This window comes from Podarcis raffonei, chromosome 5 (assembly GCF_027172205.1).
Source record: "Podarcis raffonei isolate rPodRaf1 chromosome 5, rPodRaf1.pri, whole genome shotgun sequence".
Lineage (NCBI taxonomy): Eukaryota > Metazoa > Chordata > Lepidosauria > Squamata > Lacertidae > Podarcis > Podarcis raffonei.
The window spans coordinates 46,155,538-46,175,606 of NC_070606.1; the positions used below are offsets into that span (position 1 = coordinate 46,155,538).

Consider the following 20,069-nt stretch of genomic DNA (forward strand, 5'->3'; position numbering starts at 1 on the left):
TGGGGAGCCTTTTGTATCCATGGAGGCTCCCTGCACATTTTGGGTCCATATGTGTAATACCAGAAGAGGCCTTGCATCATACACTACGGCAGTCCCATTTTATTTTATTTTTATTTTATGGATTTTATAAGTTCCCACTAACAGAAAATGAAAAATACACTAAAAATAAACGCAAAACAAAGCAACGCAATTTTAAGTCAACAGAAATTAAACAAATGCAAAGTAATGGGAAAGCAATCTGCAAAGACAAGAGTCTGGGAAAAGAAAAAGGATTTCTGCCCCTCTCATAATACTAGAATCCAAGGTAATCCAATGAACTCGAAGGGCAAGAGATTCAGCACAGGCTTTCAGAGGCATTTCTACATACAGTGCATAGCTAAACTATGGAATAAGCTACCACAAGATGTGGTTGATGGCCATCAACTTTGACAGCTTTAAAAGGGGATTAGACAAATTCACGGAAGATGAGGATATCAATAGGCACTAGTCATAATAGCTAAAGACTACATTCAGGATCACAAACACAATAGAACTTGCTGGAGAACCACAGTGGGAAAGTGCCTTCGCATTGCCCACATGCAAACTTAGATCAATTAATAGATTTAGAACAGATAAAAATTACAAAATATCCAATTTGATTTATTTCTGGTACTTCAAGTGTGGCCCATTTGAGCCAAAAGAACTTTTCTTCCTACCCTGCATGTGAGCATGATTCCTTCCACCAAGGTATCAGGAAATGCCACAATGAGAGGCTGAAATGAATGGGAGCTATGAAAGAGCAATTCTAGTAGAAAAGGATATCTGGTTCTCTAATTGAGAATAATTTGGTGCTCTTGTACAACTCCAATTGATTCGTCCTCATGTAATGCTAAGTAGCTACAGCTTCAATCTTTCATCCAGGAAATTGCACACTTGCTTGCTCACACTAAACTATGGTTTGGCTTAGCATTACATGCAAACTACCGTATTTTTTGCACCATAACACTCACTTTTTTCCTCCTAGAAAGTAAGGGGAAATGTCTGTGCGTGTTATGGAGGGAATGCCTACGGGTGGCATGCCTACGGATTTTCCTCCTCTAAAAACTACGTGCGTGTTATGGTCGGGTGCGTGTTATAGAGCGAAAAATACGGTATTTGAAAGAGGCTTACTCAACAGAACATACTGATGGATCGTACCAGTTATTTTCCATCAGATGACTCAGCAGCTTATTTAAAAGGTTTTATTGTGATTCACACTGAATGTTTTAATGAAATTTTATTATTAATGTAAATTGTCTTGGGAAGTCTATAAGAAAGAAAGAGGGTTTAGTTTACTCACACTCAAGCTTTCACTGATCATATGTGGAGTCAGGAGGAAGAATCCTTTCTGGGTAAGCAACCCTGGGTTGGTTGTTGTTTTCTGACTTTGTCCACTGGGTTGTAGATTGACTTGTTACAGAAGTAATTTCAATGAATTTTTCTGCCACATATTTGTCTGAGATACGTAATATTTTGGACTGCATGAATTCATCTGTAGGGGCTTGATACAAGGGTGATTCTGCACCGCACAGCAAAGGATAACTAGATGGCCCCTGTATGTTCATGATTCTATTTTTCATATTCCTATCAGTGTTAATACTGCCACCCCATTTTCTGTGAAGGAGAAGTAGCCATTATTCTCAGCAGCAATAAATTTTTTGTACCCCCAGGCAGTAAAGAAAAGGAATCAACTCAATACTCACCACGCTAGGAAACTCTAACAGGACAAAGATGCCACAATAAGATCACCTGCCTGAGGCATTTTCTACTTCAAAAAAATATGGTTTTTCCTACAAGCACAACTAGATTTGACAAGAGACCTTGTCCTGCCCCCCTTCCCGGTAATACAAAGTATACTTGAAAATTAAAGTTAATTCTGGATAAATTAACTGCATTTTTACCAGACACTTATTTTTAGGGATAATACCTCAACAGTTAATATATATTTTACAAAACACGTTTTGTTTTCATTTTAATTAGAGAAAACGCTACACTTCGGCTTGCTCATCTGATCTTGTCAATTTTTTAAAAGGTTGTCTCTTAATGCTCATTCTATTCATTAGAAGGAACAGTTTTTAACAGCTTTATGCAACCATATTTTAAAACGCTAACTGTTTTTTTTAAAAAAAACACTAGCGTTGTAGCGATCAGATTAAAAATAATGCGAGTATAGAAGATATGCAACTTTGATACATTCTCTAGTTGTTTTGTTAGCCTATTACAGCAAAAACAAGTGTATTGTAGCACCTTAACAAAGCCTTCTTTGTTGATGCACAAGTTTTCTAAGCTATTTGTAAATGCAGTATACCAATGTCTGGTGTGCATCATCAGCATTAGCTGACAGAACATGTGGCCATTGCAGCAAAAATGTGTGTGCATGTGTACAGAATGTGTGTCAATTTACTACAACAGCCACTGAGAGCCAACCTGAGGGGGCGATTAGGGGGCTGGACTTCATTCAGTTCAGAGGTTGTGTGGCTCACAGTCTTCAGATCCTACCTGTTATATTTTAATGACTTGCCAGCTGTGTGGGAAGGACTGCAACTCAGTAGCAGAGTTCACGTGTTGCCTACAGAAGGTCCTTGGTTCAACCTGTGGCATCTCCGGGTCAGGCAGGGACAGGCTCCCTGCCTGAAACCCTGCCGAGCCGCTGCCAGTCAGTGTAGACAGCGCTGAGCTAGATGGAGCCGCTACCTACGTTGCTAAACCAACCAGGGCTGGCAGCCCTGCTCTACAACCGCGCTGAAGGAATCTCGCCTTTTATTTCCCCCTGGCATTTTTTCCCTTTCAAGTGCAAAAGGCAAAGTGCAAAGACGTTCCCTATCTGAACCCCTTTTCTCGCTGAGAAAAAGCACATCTGCAGTGCGCTCCTCCTTCTCCTCACAGCTCCCACAAGGGCTCCGACATTATAAATGGTTGTACGCTGTGCGAGGAGGACAGGTCTCCTGGGCTCTCCAGAGGGAAGGAGTTCTGTGAAGGACAAGAAACTTGCAGCCTGGGGGCTCCGCGGGTCCCCACTTACTTTTTCACTGCTTCTATAGATCCGGGAATGGGGACTCCGCCTCCTTCTCCTCCACTGTCATAAAGCACCCCGCTGATGTCTAGCACCAGCCCCTCCACGCCCGCAAGGTGCTTCCCCCACTCCGCCATCGCCCAGAGCAGCCCGTGCAGCCTGCCCACAAACAGCGCGCACATTCTCCGCCGCCGCCGCCTCCCCAACCCTTCCTGCCCGCCGAGGCGTCTGGGAAATGTAGTCGCCCGCCGACGCGGAGGCTGCGAACGGCGCCTCAGGGCCTGCAAGCAGTTAGTGGAGGAGTGAGCGCCGCCGACTTGCTTCCGAGGAGACGGGCGTTGATCGGCGCTGCCTGGGACATTGGGGCGGGGGGGGGGCGTAGAATCACAGAATTCCAGAGTTGGAAAAGTTGCCACCTGTCCTGTATAATACAGGAGCGACTCGAATTTCAATGTAAAATGATTTGCCCTGTATTTCAGGGCTTCTCTGTGTGCCAGGTTAGGGATCCTCTCCAAATGCGTGTGTGTGAAAGGTCATGTATTTAAGCACTGGGTAGCAATGCACATGCAGATTTAAAATTCATGTGTATGAGGCGTGTGCGTGACAACGAATTCCAGAGGGGCGATCCTGTTACGCTGTAATAGATTGTAAATAGATTGCTTTGAAGTTGCTTCAGCACCAGGTGAAAAATAATTTACCTCCGCCCTGTCCTGTATTTTTGCCAGAACAAAGGTGGCAACCCTAGGATCATCTAGTCCAACCCTCTGCAATACAGGAATATGCAGCTGTCCCTTACGAGGATCAAACCTGCAACCTGCACCATGCTCTAACCCACTGAGCTAATTGGTGGGCTTATAAGTAGACGCAGTGCTGGCGACAGGTTGTGGAGAATTCTTGGCTGTGGACAGTGCCGCAGGGAGGTCAAACCGATCCCACAGGGACCCTAGCAAGCGACTGCAAGCAGGAATGCCAGTGTAGTGCAGTGGTTATAGTGTCAGACCTGGGAGAACAGGGTTCACATCCCACAAAGCTCACTGGTCGAGGACAGTCACAACCTCTCAGCCAAACCTACCCCACAGGGTGGTTGAGGGGATTAAATGACCATGTATGGCACCTTGAGCTCCTTGGAGGAAAAGGTGGGATAGAAATGCAGTAAATAAATGCATGTGGTCGTAGGCGGTTTGCTCAGGTTAGGAGGTACACAAACACACACACACACACTAATTCCCATCATCCCTGACCATTGTTCATGCTGCCTACAGCTGATGGGAGTTGGCATCCAAGAATATCTGGCGGGCTACAGTTTCTCCATCTCTGCCTTATGAGATAGAGAGGATGAGAAGAGATGAAATGGCAGGAACAATTATGGGAAGTGTGGCTGTGGGGAATGATCCAAGAACGGGAACACAGCGAGGCTCACAGACCAGCACCACAATTTCAGGATTAACTACGGGCTCATCTCTCTGTTAGGGTATATTCCTTTCTCCGTGAAATCTCATCCTTATCTCTTCCCCTCTTCACATCTTAACCTTTGTGCCTATGTACTGCCTCTTTTGATACTGTTGGCTGATCCATTCTGATATCAAGTGTGGCCGGGTGCTTTCAAAGTCCCTCCGGCTGCCATTGACTTAACTTCTCTGATGTTTCAGAAGGGCCAGTCCAATGCACACTTTTAGGTGCCATAAAAGGGCCATCAGATCTAAATGCCAGATTTTATTAGCAACTTTTGTTAAATCAGACCTCTTCACCTTTCTTCTTAGCTGATGGGCTTTCTAATAACACTTGTTGATGCAGATTGGTTGAGTAGTCTTGGGGACTTTTGATAGAAATAGAGTAACACTTATAATAGAACTATACAGTTGGAAGGGGTCTTGGAAATCACCCAGTGCAGAGTGATTCAGCCTTGAGTGCCCAGATGTTGTTGGGCTTTTAACTCCCATTAGCCCTAGCCAGCTTAGTCAGTGGCGATGGAAATTTTAGTGCAGCAACATCTGGAGATCCAAAAGGCTGTTCTTTTTTCTTTTCTTTTTAAAATATTTTTTATTAGGAATTTCAACAAGACACTTAATCAAAAAAAATCAGCCTTAATTCCCCCCCCCCATTTTCCCCTCTCCCCCTCCCCATAAAGTATGTCTTTTCCTACAATCCCAAACAAAAATGCTTCAAGTTTTTAAACAAATGTTAGATGGAACATTTTCTTCAGCTCATTGTATATCATTTCCCAAAACTTTTTAATTTCATTACAATCCCACCACATATGATAAAAAGTCCCTTCCTTTTCTTTACACTTCCAACACAAAAGGCTGTTCTAATCCAGCCAAGATCTGCAGTACAGGATGCAAGTACAACATCCTTGAGAGATGGCTATCCAAATACCTCCAGCGAAGAAAATCCTCTACCACCCCCTCTGCTGTCATACAGCTATTTTAAGGTAGCTTCTCCTAATGTTTAGCTGATGCTATCTGGGCTCTCTGCTATTTCTACCCACCTGCTGCTTACAAAGGTATACTGATGGAGCATTGGGATTGGAAACCAACTTATACTGAGTTAGACCATTGGCTCATCCAGCTCAGTCAGTGTTTTCTACACTGACAAGTAGTGACTCAGGCAAGAGTTTCTTAGCCCTACCTGGAGATGCTGGGGACTGAGCCTAGCACCTTTTGAATGCAAAGCATGCACTCTACTTGTGATAGATGGCCCACAATAGCAACAAAAACTAACATTTTCTTTTAGCTGGTTCCATGTGCAGTCAAGGCCATAGACTATAAACACTCATTTCACCAGAGTGTGTTAGAAGGATGCTGGAATGATGTTATATGGCTTTAGCAGAAATGTTATAAAGAATTAAGTAAAAATAGATTGTTAATGGGCTAATGGGGAAAAAATAAGGTTAGATTGTGTTAAGATAAATTATAGGACAAAAACTGAGAAAGATGGAAAGGATTTGCTGAAATAGCTAACTGAACGGGAATACAAAAAAGGGAGGTGTGAGGGGGTCGTTGAAACAAGTAAATGAAAGATAACATACGGAAATATTGGATGTGTTTTTAATTTTTTCTGTGTTTGTTTTTGTTTTGTTAAGATAAGTAGTGTTTTTGTTTTTCTTGTATTGTATTGTATTGTATTGTTCTGCTTTGTTTAACTTTTTTCTTTTTGTAATGTTTAAACTCTTAATAAATATTATTTTAAAATAAAAAAATTTCACCAGAGTGCTTAGGTTTGTGCACAAATAGTCTAACTGAAAAGAATATACAGTATATAAGTAACTCAAACCTTATGCAACATTGAGCCAGAATTGACCAAAAGGTCATATAATCTGACATGTGGCTTCAAAATTGGACCATCTGAAAGACAAAAACACATCAACTAGGTGCAGTAGCCCAATCCTATGCATATTAGTTCTGAAATAAGTTCCACTGTGTTCAATAGAGGGAGGGTTACTGCCAAAGTGAGCATGTGAGCTCTGGTCTTAATTGGGTTGTAGGTTAGCCACTCTCAGTTTATACCAGACTGCCACCTTATACAAATACCTTAAAACCTCATTAGTTTGTTGTGGAAAGAAGTGGCCCGTTCCATGGTGTTTTATGACTATATGAGAGATTTTATCAAGTATGTTCAAACTTAGGCAATGTTGTGTGGGGTTTTTTTTTACTCTCTTGATAAAGTGCAGATGCTTTTTATTGTTAACACAATCACTGGCTTGCCACAATTCAAGAATATATAAGAAACAGTGTTGGAATTATAGTCTACTTTATTTCAAGAAAAGCCAAGGAACCATTGATTTGCCTCACTGCTACAAGTCGCTTCTTCTTAAAGATAATATCTAAACTGTAAAATTCATTATATAGACCACGAAATGGATCAGGTTATTTAAAACAACACCACTAATGGTACAATATCTCAGCTGTCCACACTGATAGGGAACATTGTCTTGGATAGTGTTATCAGTCCTGGACACCCGCTATGAATATTGATCCGAAGCTTGTAACAGCCATCACTTGCCGTCAGGACAGGTCAGGGTTGAAACCCACCTAGCATCAAAGCAATTTAAAGACAGCACTCAGATGGAATTTTAATGTCTGCCTGTGCTGAAAAACAAACCAAATCCAGGCAGACTGTGTGTGCATGTGCGTTGGTGAACTGACAATATTTAAAGAAGCCCTTTAGCCCTAAAATTGATACTTTTGAGTTACTCTATCTGTTTCATGACTTAAAACCCAGTCAGCTAGAACAATGATTACAGTAAATTCACAATAATACATTCCACTATGGCCTATATATCAACTGACATGCTTTTTGCCTTTCAACATAAACACAGGTTTGTTAGGTTGGGGGCTATTTTGAAAGAAAAAAGAATCCAAACAACTGGGATATATTTGATTTTCAAATAGGCTCAGTAGCACACACTCATAAATAACAAGTCAGAATTGTATGAGAACATTATGAAATCAAAAGACAAATCAAATGAGCTTTATTTCCAGAGCAATTGGTTGCATCACAAAGTCCAAAGCTGTACAGAACTGTAAAAATAATGTTGTGCTGTTACACTATTTTAATGTATCTGTTTATATGATTAACCCTTTCAATAATTACTCATTCTGAAATGTTTTGTGAAATGTTCACCAAATATACTGTTACTTACTTCCCATATACACCTATAGATACACATGCACATATACGATATCAATATATAAATAACTTAAATTTCAACCACAGTAAAAGCACACCTACATGAATCTCTAACAGTAATTCATTTCAATGGGACCAACTGCCATGTAAGCTGCTTCTCAACATGAATAATGGTGGCAGAATCTACCCCAGGGAGAAGACTAATATGTACTGCCAGATAAATAATGGTTTGTAAGATTATCCCCACAGACAATATTTATGTCACTGCCTGGAATCTTTTACCAGTGGATCACATTCTTTTTGCCTATTTTTCACCCTGGCCAAGAAACAGAGATGTGTCTTTATTTAACTGTGTATGTCTTCCTTATTCACCTATTTTCTTTCTCTTCAGTTATTTTCCTTTATTTCTTATTTACACCTCATATCTTCTCCTGTATTTCCAGTTTTTACTCTACCGGTAGGCAATTTCATGATATAATTATGATCATTATTTGGTAGTCCAGGTTTAAGGTAGCTTTCAAATATGTTGGCATTACTTATATTGAGCACTTGTACAACAGTGGTACAGGTACATGACATATTTGAACTTCCTCATGGTATAGAGTTTTCTTTCCCTTGTGTGTGATGGTGCTGCCACGAATGCCTCACAAAGCAAAATTGACAGATGGCTGTACTTTTCAAACATGAATTATGTCTGAGAGCAGAGCTAACAGTTCGATCCTGTGCAGACTCCTTTGAGGCTCTGCCACCATTTCCTCCTCCCCACAAATGTGCTGTGGAACCAGTTGCATTTTGGAGAAAGGTGCAAGGGGGGAAAAACAGTCACAAGGATGTGCGGAGTGGTCCCCACCTGACGGGAGAGGATATGCTCAAAGTGTGACCATCAAACATGTCTTAATGCCATCTGAGTTGGTGGCTGACACAACAAACTTGTTGTCTTAACTGAAGACAAGACTTTGAAGAACTCTATGGACAATAGGTTCCACAGCTGCCTGCCTGTTTCATGTGTAAAGCCTTGCCTGAATTCCACTTTGCAGAAGGTGCAACTTGAAGTTACAGTGAGCCATCATTGATGGGAAATTATTTTCACCACTGGAGGAAGTCTTTTGCATGTTTGTTTCAAATTGTATTTGCCTTGCATCTGTAATCAATAAAATTGAGTTTTCCCTTTTGTGCTCCAGATCTTTGTTCCGGATTAAAATGGTTTGTACAACCCTGGAAAAGCCTTAAACTGACTCATGTCAGTGACTACTCAGTTACAGTTACTAGCCTTAACCTCTAAAACGTACTCTCTAAAGCTTATTAGCCTTAACATCAATTAATTATTCCCAGGAAAGTGTGCATGGAGGGTTACACCCTCCCAATAGAAATATATAGAAATATTTAAACCAGTCAATTGTCAAATGACAGCAACAAGGCACCCACTTCTGGGTTCCTACAACACAGACCTACAATCATTCCTTTTCCTTTGAGTACTCCACACTTCCAAGCTGCCCAGTGTAGTTTAGTGCTTTCTGAATGAAGATCAGTTATTGAAACCTTGTGATTATGGTTTACAGCAGGAGATTTAATAGGTATGGGTACTGCAGAATATAACCATACACAGTGGAATAGGAATGTTCATTGTAATGTTATTCTAATCAGAGGATCCCAGTTAACACAATTCCTCTATTGGGTGTTGTTTTTAGAACACAATGGCTTGGGCTAGTTTCAATACAGTGGTTTTCAACCAGTGTGCCGTGACACGTTGAGATACCTTGAATGATGGTCAGATGTGGGGTGGGCAACACTGGCCTCTGTCCCTCTTTCCTTCCCTCCCATCTCTGGTGCCATCTCACATCTCTGCCTCCCAAAGACTTGTGTGGGTGTTTGTTGCAGCTACAAGCTCTGCAGGCGAATGGTGCCTCTGGGGCTGGCCAAGGGGTGCTTCCCATGCCCTTGTGGGGCAGTGGGAGGTGGCACCTCCCTTTGGAGCTCAGAGGCCGGGGGCGGCAGCTGCAGCTGCCCAGAAAACTCCCAATGAGAGGGGAGAAGAGAGGAGGCAGAAAGAACACTCCACAAGGGAGGGTATTCGAAAAAGCGTGAGAGTCTGCCAGCTCTGCAGGCAAGGGGTGACATAACTGGGCTCCTGAGCCCCACAGGGGTGCTGCCGAAAGAATATAGTTGGTCAATGGAGCAGTGGACCCAAAAAGGTTGAAAATCTCTGTTTTAATAGATGATTATTTGCATGCGCTAAAGGTAGCAAAGATGAAAGTTCTAAGCAGCAGGTGGTTTGCAAAGCTTAGTATCGCAGAGGATAACTTGGATAAATGTTGTGGCAGTAGAGGAAATAACAGGTTTTGAATGTGAACTACTAAAGGAACATTCTCATTTAAAAGGCTGATTCAAAACACCCACTGGGGATAGGAGGACTAAAACTGTAATTGGCTGATTTTCCTCTCCCTGACCTATCCTATACTAGCTAACAATATTATTGGCTAACCTATTACTCCTTGATAAAATAGTGGTGTGGGGAGGAGGGGTCAGTGCTATTTCCAGGTGGAATTGATAGATTTTGAAAACTTTCTAATTTACCCTTTTAAAAATGGTGGGACGTTGGTTCACAGTATAAACTGCATTGAGAAGAAGGCGGGTATTATGTTCTTGAACTGCTCCTGCAGATTATTGGAGTGCTTTGGATTTTCTTGCTTACTTTCAAGATCTGGCAGCCAACTTAGTTTTTCAAACTAGAATGTGCATTTGTAATTACTTTATTTTGCTACTGGGATTTCTCTCTGGCAATTTCAAAATGGGTTCGCTTTTCTATTGCAAATTGGTTTGCAAACAAGGGGCAGAACTGTAGGTAACGTGGGGGACAGGACACCTTCCATGTGAATTCTCGTTACCAATAAAAGAAAAATAATATATGTTTCTGATTTGTACCCATAGACGAATAGGGCGGGTCCTAAACAAGGGTGTAAAGAGGCAGGTCTTCAGCATACAGCAAAGGTGAATAATTATGATGTTAGATGCACGTCTCTGGAGATGAAATACCAGAGTTTAGGAGCTGTCATAGAGAAAGCTGATAGGATGCAAGCACCCTACTGCACAATGTTTATTTGTGGAGAGAAGGGAGTCTGTTCCACATTAGCAATCCAGAAGCTGGTTAGATGCTATTCCAGTGGGAACCAATATAGTTTAGAGTAGTGCTTTGCCACTAGGTGCCCTCCAGGCAGCTGTTGTGGCCCACACCATGGGCATAGCCAGGCTTTATGTTAGGGGGCAGAACCTAAGTTAGTTAAGTATTTTGTATTGATTTACTTGATGGGGGGGGGAAGCTGTCCCTCCCTGCCCCCCTCCTTGGCTACACCCATGGCCCACACCACTCATCACTCACCAGTCACACCGGGTTGGTGAAGGCTGCTTTAGAAGAAAGTAAGTTGCTCAAGTTCCCAGGAAAGCAGGTTTCATTTCAAAGCTGCTCACTGGGTGGTACCAGACAGGCCATTCTCAGAGCCTTTGTTTTTCATTTGCAAAACAGAAATAACAATGTTCACAGTGCCAAGTACTGCAAGACTAAAGCTGATATAGATTGTAAAGCACTTGTGAAATGAAAGTGCTAGAATAATTCCAATTATAATTTGGATGAATAGCACCTGGTTTTGTGAATGTGCTCATCATCTGAATTTTCTGCAATTTCATGGAAATGTTTCTAACTTCTTAATCTTCAAAATGTTGCTTTGTTCTTTTTTAAAAAAACACACAAAACAAAACCTTTTATCCTTTTTAAATAAAGTTGTGCAGGTTTGAAGGGGACTTACGGGGCAATCCTATGCACATCTACTCAGAAGTTAGTCCCATCACATTTAAAAGGGCTCCCAGGTGTGTGACCTTATTCTCAAAGCGACGGTACACAGGCTACCTATAAAAAGAGATACAGTGGTACCTCGGGTTACATACGCTTCAGGTTATAGACTCCGCTAACCCAGAAATAGTGCTTCAGGTTAAGAACTTTGCTTCAGGATGAGAACAGAAATCGGGCTCCGGCGGCATGGCAGCAGCAGAAGGCCCCATTAGCTAAAGTGGTGCTTCAGGTTAAAAACAGTTTCAGGTTAAGAACGGACCTCCGGAACGAATTAAGTACTTAACCCGAGGTACCACTGTAGTATATTTGTGACTTCTATTCCCTTGCAACTGTGTTTTTCACAGTTGTCCACAGTGCACTGGGAGAGTTAGACCTTACAGTAGGCCTGGGGTGTCCTTCCTTTTAGAGATTTAAGATTCTGTATTGCCTGGGCATTCTTATAAAGGCACAGAATTCCAGAGACTGTAGGTTACAAAGGAATGGCAGCTCTTCCTCTTCCCGAACGAATGCCCCACAACAACAAAGCCTCCTGCGATCCCCTCGGAGGCTTCAGTTGTGATCTACCTCCAGGGGAAAGAAGTGAGCATCTCCCTTCTTACCCTAGTGACTCATTTATTATAGCAAACACGTTTCACTGTCACTTCATACCCTATAGGAGGGGAGGGAGCGGAAAGGCTGCAATCTCATCGATTAAAATACCATTTCCAAGGCTTGTCCTCTTCTCCACGTGTTTGGGCGGGCAGCAGGTTTTTTTTAAAAAAACCCCAACAACCACAGAATAATAAAGGAAGCTGAAGGAAAGTGGCAGCAGTAGGTGGATTGCAAGCCCCTTCCTTCCAATCGCAGCCTCCTTCGCTTGTTCATCTTGGATCCTCCTCTTTCTCCTCTTCCCCCCACCCACCCTGGAGATCCCCCTTCTCTCCAGACAAACCTCTCCGAAGTCCGCGCTGGGTGCATCCGAGGGAGACCCTCCTGCCTCTTATGGACAGCCTCCCCCCGGGCTCAAGCCGCGCGTCTGCCGAGGGAAAGCGGGGCTGGCTTTTCACCTGGCCGTGCATTTGCTGCCAAGCTTGGGCCGTCGCAGATCTACCCGGGACTCGGAGCGGGGAATGCTGGACTGTCCGGAGAGTGGGGCCAAAGGAGCCCCCATCCACACGAAGATCTCCTTCTCCATCCTGGACATCCTGGATCCTCAGAAATTTACCAGGAAGAGCAACCCAGCAGCAGCAGGGAGAAGGGAGAGCATCCCCCACGCGGGGCAGCGGGAGAAAAGTTTGGGAAGAGTTGACGTGGAAAGGCTCCCGAGCAGCAGGAGGAATAAACTAGAGGCATATCATGGTAGGCGGCGCGTTCTGCTTTTATCTGATCCGCGCGGTTTGGCTGGGCTTCAGGAAAACTTCCGAGCTGGCTCATTTCTGGAAAGCAGCAAACGATGCTTCCAGGTGTCTTTCTTAGCATAACTTCCAGAGGGGATAGTGGGACGGAAAAAAAGAAAAGGGCTTGTGTGACCCATTAAAAGTTTTAATAGATTATAGTGTTATTTTAATAGATTATAGCATATTTGGACGCCCTATAGATTTGTGGCTATTGAACCGCAGGGTAGCGTGTGAGACTATCCCAGGGTTACTGCTGTGCTTCTTGATAGGACACCAAGCGTGGGAATGATGCGCAGCAACGGTTAACTTTGTAGTTTATGGGTCGCAGCGGGGCTTGGCTTGAATTCAGTTTCACAGAGTGGTAGAGTTGGAAGGGACCCCAAGGGTCATCTAGTCCACCCCCCGTTTGTTGGCTGAGAGCGCAGAAAGGCTGATTTTCCTTGGTAAGACTTTAACGCCTGGGGGCGGAGGCTCCTTAACATAACTTTAAAACAAACTCTTAACCTTAAGAGGTGCAGGCAAGGCGGAAATTCAACCGGTGAAGCTCCTGCAGTGATGGCAAGCTGAATCTCCGCCCCCCACCTGCACCTGTTAAAGACACAGGACTTGCCATGAATTAAAATACCGATAATGTTGTGGATGATGGATGACGAATCCCCAGCGTCTGGTGAAGGAAGTCACCTTTTGATTTTCATTTCTGTGTACGTGTGAATCCTCCTCGCATTCAAGACAGGGTCCGCGGCGGAGCTAAACGCCTGGATTGGGCTATTATTACGGACGAGGTGCATCCTCACTCCCCTCTCTCACTTCCTCTCGGGGCCGCGGAAGGTCGCAGCTTCCCAGGCCCCGTGGCCCGGCTGCGTTTCCCCTTTAAGAAGCGGCGGAAGGGGACACGGCGAGCGCAGCGCGGTCCCCCTGGCGGAGTCCCGGCGGAGTCCGCCGCGCCCCAAGCCGGGTCTGCGCGGGAAGCTGCAGCCCGGCGCGATTGTTTTCGGCTCAGCCTGGCCGGATGGCAGCCTGATTGGCAGAGGGACGCGCCGGGCGAAGGACAAGCGAGATAATTGTTCCTGTGGCCTCCCCCACCAGAGGATGCCTTCGCTCCCCCTTGATCGATATCCTATTACCGACTCCCGCGTATCTCCTTCCCACAGCTTGCCGGTACCAACTTCAAACCCCTTCCCCCCCGTCTGATCCTAATATTGTTCGATTAAAACTTACCTTTAATAGATGACATCTATCGATCCGCCCCTTCACAAATCTGAAACTCTATTAGTGCGGCCGGGGAAAAAGAAGATGGAAAAGAACGGGAAGGAGGGCGGGGTGGGGGGTGGCGAGAAGGTGGAGGATTTACTTCTCTTTTAAAAAAACCAAAAAAACTTTTCTTAACTCCCCCCCCCCTTCTTAAAAATATCTGTATCTCCTGCCAGTTTCCCATAATTAGTTCCCCAGTTCTGAGATGCTAATTCTGGTGGAAGGGGCTGCTTAAGAAATGACAAGTTTGGATGGGGCGGTAAAGCAGACACGCGTCATTCATTCATGACTCAGGCTATGTAGAGTCTTGCGTGTTGTCTTATCGGCCCGTCCATTTATTTATTGCATTTATATGCCAGCTCGAGGTACATAGTTCTTCCTCCATCCTTCTCTTGATTTAATCCCCACAACAACCCTGTGAGGTAGGTTAGACTGAGTCAGTGACTGGCCCACGGAGACCCAGTGAGCTTTATTGCTAAACCTGGTCCCCCGTAGTTCCTGCACAGTGCACTGCACTGGCGCCCATCAAAGCTCTTGTCTTATTGGGCAGAAGCCCCCTTAGGTACACACCAAAAAGAGTAGTTCCCCCCACTCTCCATATCATATTGAAAGACAGTCCCACGGCAGGTGGTGGACTCTCCTTCCTTTGAGGTTTTTAAAGCAGAGGTTGGGTGGCCATCTGTCATGATGCTTTAGTCCATCGCAGGGGATTGGGCTAGCCTAGATGACCCCCGGAGTCCCTTCCAGCACTATGATTCTATGAAACACCTTTATGAAACTGGAAGTACCTGGGCTCAGGCATACCTGGAACTGAAATCAAGGTCCCTGCGGAGGAGGCGTCAGAAGCCGGACGGGGCGATGCCGAGAGGACAAAATGAATCTCTGCTGGGGGAAGGGGACGGACGTGTTTAGATCCCTGAAAGAAAAACAAGTTCATTTTAACGCTCACATCGTAAACATGCTTTCTTTGAAGTCCGACTGATTTCGAGGGGGTTAACTTCCAGGAAAGCATATTTGGAACCCAGATCCTCTTTTACTTGTCCATTTCTGGTTCAGTTATTGACTTGAATGTGGAAAGTAACTTTCTTTCAAGGGTCCAGCAACGGGGATGCGCCGTATTTGGCAATTTCCCCCTCATCCCTGGCACCCTGTACGTCCCGATATGGGACACTGGCAACTTATCGGGGAGAAGGCACTCTGCGTATGCTCAGTGGCACTAATTAAAAAGTCAGCATTGCTCGTGACTGGCCTTTTTGACTCTATGCGCACAATTTTTTTTAAGCCGCAGCGCAGGTTTCCAGGGCTAAGACCCTCCGAACCGTGTGTGTGTGTGTGTGTCTGTCCGCCAATGTGGTGGAGCTGAACTGAATACAGCGTCCGCTCCATCGAGCGGCTCACTAGGCCATGTGCGCAATTACGCGGAGACTGCGATGCGGATCCGGGCGGAGAGGACCCGCTTCCGGGCAGGGAAGCGGCCCTTAGGCGGGTCGGGAAAGGCCCCTGGCCTCATTCTGTCCTTGTGTGTCTCCCCAGATGGCAGCAGCAGCGGAGAGAGCGAAGCGGCCGCCCTGGAGGCATCGGAGCACGAGGAGCCGGGCCCCGCGCCGCTCCCCTCGCCCGACTTCCCTCCCTCCTCGTCCTCGGACCTGGACGATCCCGGCTCGCCTCCGCCGCCGCCGTCGTCCAAGAGGCGCCGAGCGGAGCCCAGCTGCGCCAAGCCTCGCCGGGCCCGGACGGCCTTCACTTACGAGCAGCTGGTGGCTCTGGAGAACAAGTTCCGAGCCACGCGGTACCTGTCGGTGTGCGAGCGCCTCAACCTGGCCCTGTCGCTCAGCCTGACCGAGACGCAGGTCAAAATCTGGTTCCAGAACCGAAGGACCAAATGGAAGAAACAGAACTCCGGAGGCGACGGCGCGGCGCAGCCGGGGAACAGCGCATTGCCCCCCGGAGGAGATGGCAGCCCCAGTCCGCCAGGCCCCAGCAGCCTGGCCTACCAGACTTTCCCCTCGTACGCCTCGGCCAACGTCCTCTTCCCCGGGGCAGCTCCCCTTCCCCTGGCTGCAGGAGGGGGACCCTTTCCCTCCTTTTTTAGCCCCACGTACCTGGCCCCCTTTTATACCCCTCACCTATAAGAGGAACCTGTTCCCTGCAGGGTTTGCAGGTGTCCCCTGCGCGGGAGTGAAGAGCAAACCCTCTACCGAGTTGAAGCAAACCAAGGAAATCCAGTTTTGACACTCCATCTGCTGAAATGTCTGTTTTCCTAAGTGTTATTTATGAGCATGCCCTCTAATATTCCACCCTGTGATCACCATTACCTAGTTATGGGTGCTTTCCTTTCTTCCCCCCTTTTTTTTTTTTAGTTTTGACTTTGGGTGGGAAAAGAGAAGGGAGCGGGAATACATCCCAATCCCAAACTTTTTTTTTTTTAAGCAAAACCAAAACTTCATCAGTTCCTTTAAATCTGCGGAAACCAGAGTAAGTTTTAATGCAAGAATATGGATTTATTTCAGAAATAAAGAGGGCAGCTATACAGAATTTGATACGTATAGGGCTATTCCTTTTGATTCTTCTATAGAGAATGAAAGAAGACACAAATGTGGATTTAACAGGCTGGAAGGACATCAAAGGTTCCCCCACTGTAATGTTCTCCTCCTCCCTCTAGTTTCTATTTGGTGCCCTGTGATGGACTGAGCCACTGTAATTCAGTTCCCACCCTTGTTAAATTGGCTAGATGCTGGACCAGCCCACATTATGCATGCTAAGGTATGCATACTATAGCGTACCCATGCTGCATGATCCTGTTTGAACATTACATTCACTCCTAGGCAGAAATACAGGATGTGTGTAACAGTGGAATATGCAAAATGTAGATTGGAAATGAAGGCAGTATTTTAATAAAATGTGCACTGGACTACATACGATCTTGTATTTAAAAGCAAATGTTCCTACTTGGTGGTAGGTCCGGAGCCACCAGAGGGCAGTATAAACCTTATGTGGGGTTCAAGTAACTAGTGGGTTAATGTTAATCAGTGCAACCCTATGCACGTGTACATAAGGACTGTACTCCCAGATAATTGTGCATAAGATTGGACCATAAGTGTGCTACAGACTACAACCTCAACCAAAGTAGAGATCCCATTCTAGTCTAATGATCTGAAAAGGTTTTGTTCATGTACAAGAACTGGTATTGTGGGTTTTGTTGTTGTTTTGGTTCTAAATATATACTTCATATGTAAAAATAGCACCTCGTACGAAATTGACAGGAATAGCACCAAGTACACTATAAGATACTGTAGGCGTTTTACTACCTTTTGTGTAGAAAGAGAGCAATCACCACTACTATAAGCACTGGCTGCAGATCTTTAACCAACTCACACCTCCTTTCACACTAGTGCCTTATTGCTACCATCCTGCTGACCAGCCAAGGCAGGCAACAGTTACATTAAAGAATAGTAGGGCTGTATGTGTGCCATATCCTGAAATTCAACATGTCTCTAACCCAGAAACCACAGATGGCACTCACTTAGCATCCAGGATAAGGCAGGCATCACAAGTGTGGCCCATAGGTACAATGGTGCTCAGCAAATCCTCTGAGTCTCTCTCCCATTCAACGTCCCCTTGGTCATGAGGCGCTAAATTATGGTTGCCTTTTTATCCCTTGAAAATTACATAGAGCTGAAGGAGGAAGTGTTGCTCCTTGCCTGTTCCTCTTTCAGCTCTATGTACTTTTCAAGGCTTAGATTAATTCCACTGTAGGTGGCCAAAGCAGGTGGTGCTCACAGCACTTGCTGAAAAATGTGCCCACAGGCTCAAAAAGTTGGTGGCTCCTGGAATAAGGCAAGACATAGATCTTGTAGAAGGTAAGGACATCTCCTGTTTGACCCTATAAGAAAGACAAAAAAAAGTTGATTTGGGTTTCTGGAAGAATATGCATTCAAGCCATTTCCTAATGAGACTTATCTGCAGAATTTCCCCCCCCCCATACTTGGATTGTTTCTCCCTTTTTAAAAAAGTGGGGGGAAGACTTAATTTAAAAAATGTATATGTCTACTCAAAAATCCTCCTGGGTTCAATGGGGTTTACTCCCAAGTGAGGGGGTGAGCTAGGATTGCAGTCTTAACAAAAGCCCTCTTTGGCTATTATGTAGTTGTGTTAATCATACACATGAGCACAGCAGCAAGAAGTACCTGTGCCCCCACCATTCCAGTTGAAGTGGGGATGCTCCTGTATTCATGAAAGCTCCCAATGCATTTTAGAACCCTGGAAAAGTGGTTTTGCAGTCCTGTGCACCCTTATCTGGCAAGTAAGGCCCACTGAGCACAGTGGGGGTTAGCTCTTGAGTAGATATGCATAGGCTTGCACTATAAAAGAATGAGCTATGAATCAGCAAGTCCAAATCTTGCCTCTGCCATCATGAACACATTAAATGACTCCAGGCAAGCCACTCTCTCATAAGAGCATAATAAGGACCTGCTGGATTAGGCCAATGGCCCATCTAGTCCAGCATTCTGTTCTCACACTGGCCAGCCAGTTGCCTACTGGAAGCTCGCAAGCAGGATCTGAGTGCAAAAGCACTTTCCCCTCCTGCGATCTCCAGCTACTAGTGCTGAGATGCATACTGCCTCCAACAGCATGGCAGAGCATAGCCACTGTGGCAAGTGGTGAGGGGACTCAGGCTCAATTCCCCCCTCCTTCAGTCCACTTTGCAACATTTTAGATAATACTGTGGGCTTCCTTACAGGATTGTTGTAAAGATTATAACGAGGTAAATGCACGTGAAAGACTTTGAGCACTGAAAAATGCTATACAAATGTTTATTATCACACACATTGGTGCGGGGGAGGGGGGAGGTAAACATTGGTCCCAGAAGGCTATGAAAGTAAGAGGTCCAGTGCACCTGCGAGTTCTCTGCAAAAGTCAAATGTTCGCAGCCTAGATCACTCCCTGGTCTTAACTTGTATCAACTTGGGCTTTCCATAGATGCACCACAGCAGCTCTACACTGAATATCCTGGCTTCGCTGTTTCCATCTCCCACTTTCTGTATTTGTGCTTGTATATTTATTTGCCAACAGAGAATATAACACTCCACGCACCCGATGAAGTGCTCATCAATTTGTGAAAGCTTAAGCCACCACAAATCAGTTAGTCTTTAAAGTGTCACAAGATACGCTGCTTTTGCTGCAGCGGAAAATGTTACCTCCCTTTTGGCACTTGAAATTTAATCCTTACTCCTCGGAGCCTTCAAAGAAATAACCCCTATGCCCTCTAGTGGAAGTCCAATGGATGCACTTATTCCTGAAATGGAGAGAGGACCAATAAAAGATTATTTGATTAACATTATTATGTTTTAACCTCGTGAAGTGTGTTAGTGAAACATACTATGATCTACCCAGGCCTGTGCAGGGAAGTTCATAACTGAACAGAGATCTGAGTGTCCGTTTCAGAGTTCCAAACAATACTCCAGGCGAATGGTGCCTCTGGGGCTGGCCAGGGGGTGCTGGTTGCCAGGAGCTGAGGCAGCCTCGGAGTAAGCAAGCAAGTGGGTGAGGGAGCCCACACAGCCAGTCCACCAGCCCCTACTGTTGGGAATGGATGGACCAGCAGGAGGCCAGGCAGGCAAGCAGTATGCTGACCTTTCTTCTGCTTGCTGTGTGCAATGCCTATCTGGGAGCTGAGTGCCTGGCGCCAAAGGGGAGCCTTTCTGCCATGCAGGCCTGGCGGCACCCGCTGCTGCCACTCAATGTGAGTGAGATGCTGGCTTCATGTTCACCTTTGACTAGTCTCCGTCAGGCCGCTAAGGCTGGGGGCATCCTCTTCCCAGCCCCCTGAAGGGCAGCGTGAGGAGGCACCTCTCTTTGGGGTAGTAGCAGCGGCTGCCCAGAGGTCTCCCAGGGAGAGGGGAGAGGAGTGGAGGCTGAGGGAACACTCCACAAGGGT

At 45.3% G+C, this 20,069-nt stretch overlaps 2 protein-coding genes across 3 annotated transcripts in view; one reads left to right on the plus strand and one right to left on the minus strand.

The window, feature by feature from the left end:
* LHPP (phospholysine phosphohistidine inorganic pyrophosphate phosphatase) overlaps positions 1-3,222 on the minus strand; it is a 115,503-nt gene extending 112,281 nt beyond the window's left edge. The window contains exon 1 of one of the 2 annotated variants that reach the window (XM_053388953.1): positions 3,041-3,220. In XM_053388953.1, coding sequence (XP_053244928.1) covers positions 3,041-3,213 — 173 coding nt within the window. In that variant the 5' untranslated portion in view covers positions 3,214-3,220. Of the gene's footprint in view, positions 1-3,040 lie in introns of both variants that reach the window. The other variant, XM_053388954.1, reaches the window with a different exon arrangement.
* A 9,043-nt stretch (positions 3,223-12,265) lies between these two features.
* On the plus strand, positions 12,266-17,047 carry NKX1-2 (NK1 homeobox 2). The gene is made up of 2 exons (XM_053388955.1): positions 12,266-12,842; positions 15,665-17,047. The coding sequence occupies exons 1-2, from the start codon at positions 12,614-12,616 to the stop codon at positions 16,261-16,263; spliced, it is 828 nt and encodes a 275-aa protein (XP_053244930.1). The 5' UTR covers positions 12,266-12,613; the 3' UTR covers positions 16,264-17,047.
* Positions 17,048-20,069: the final 3,022 nt, after the last annotated feature.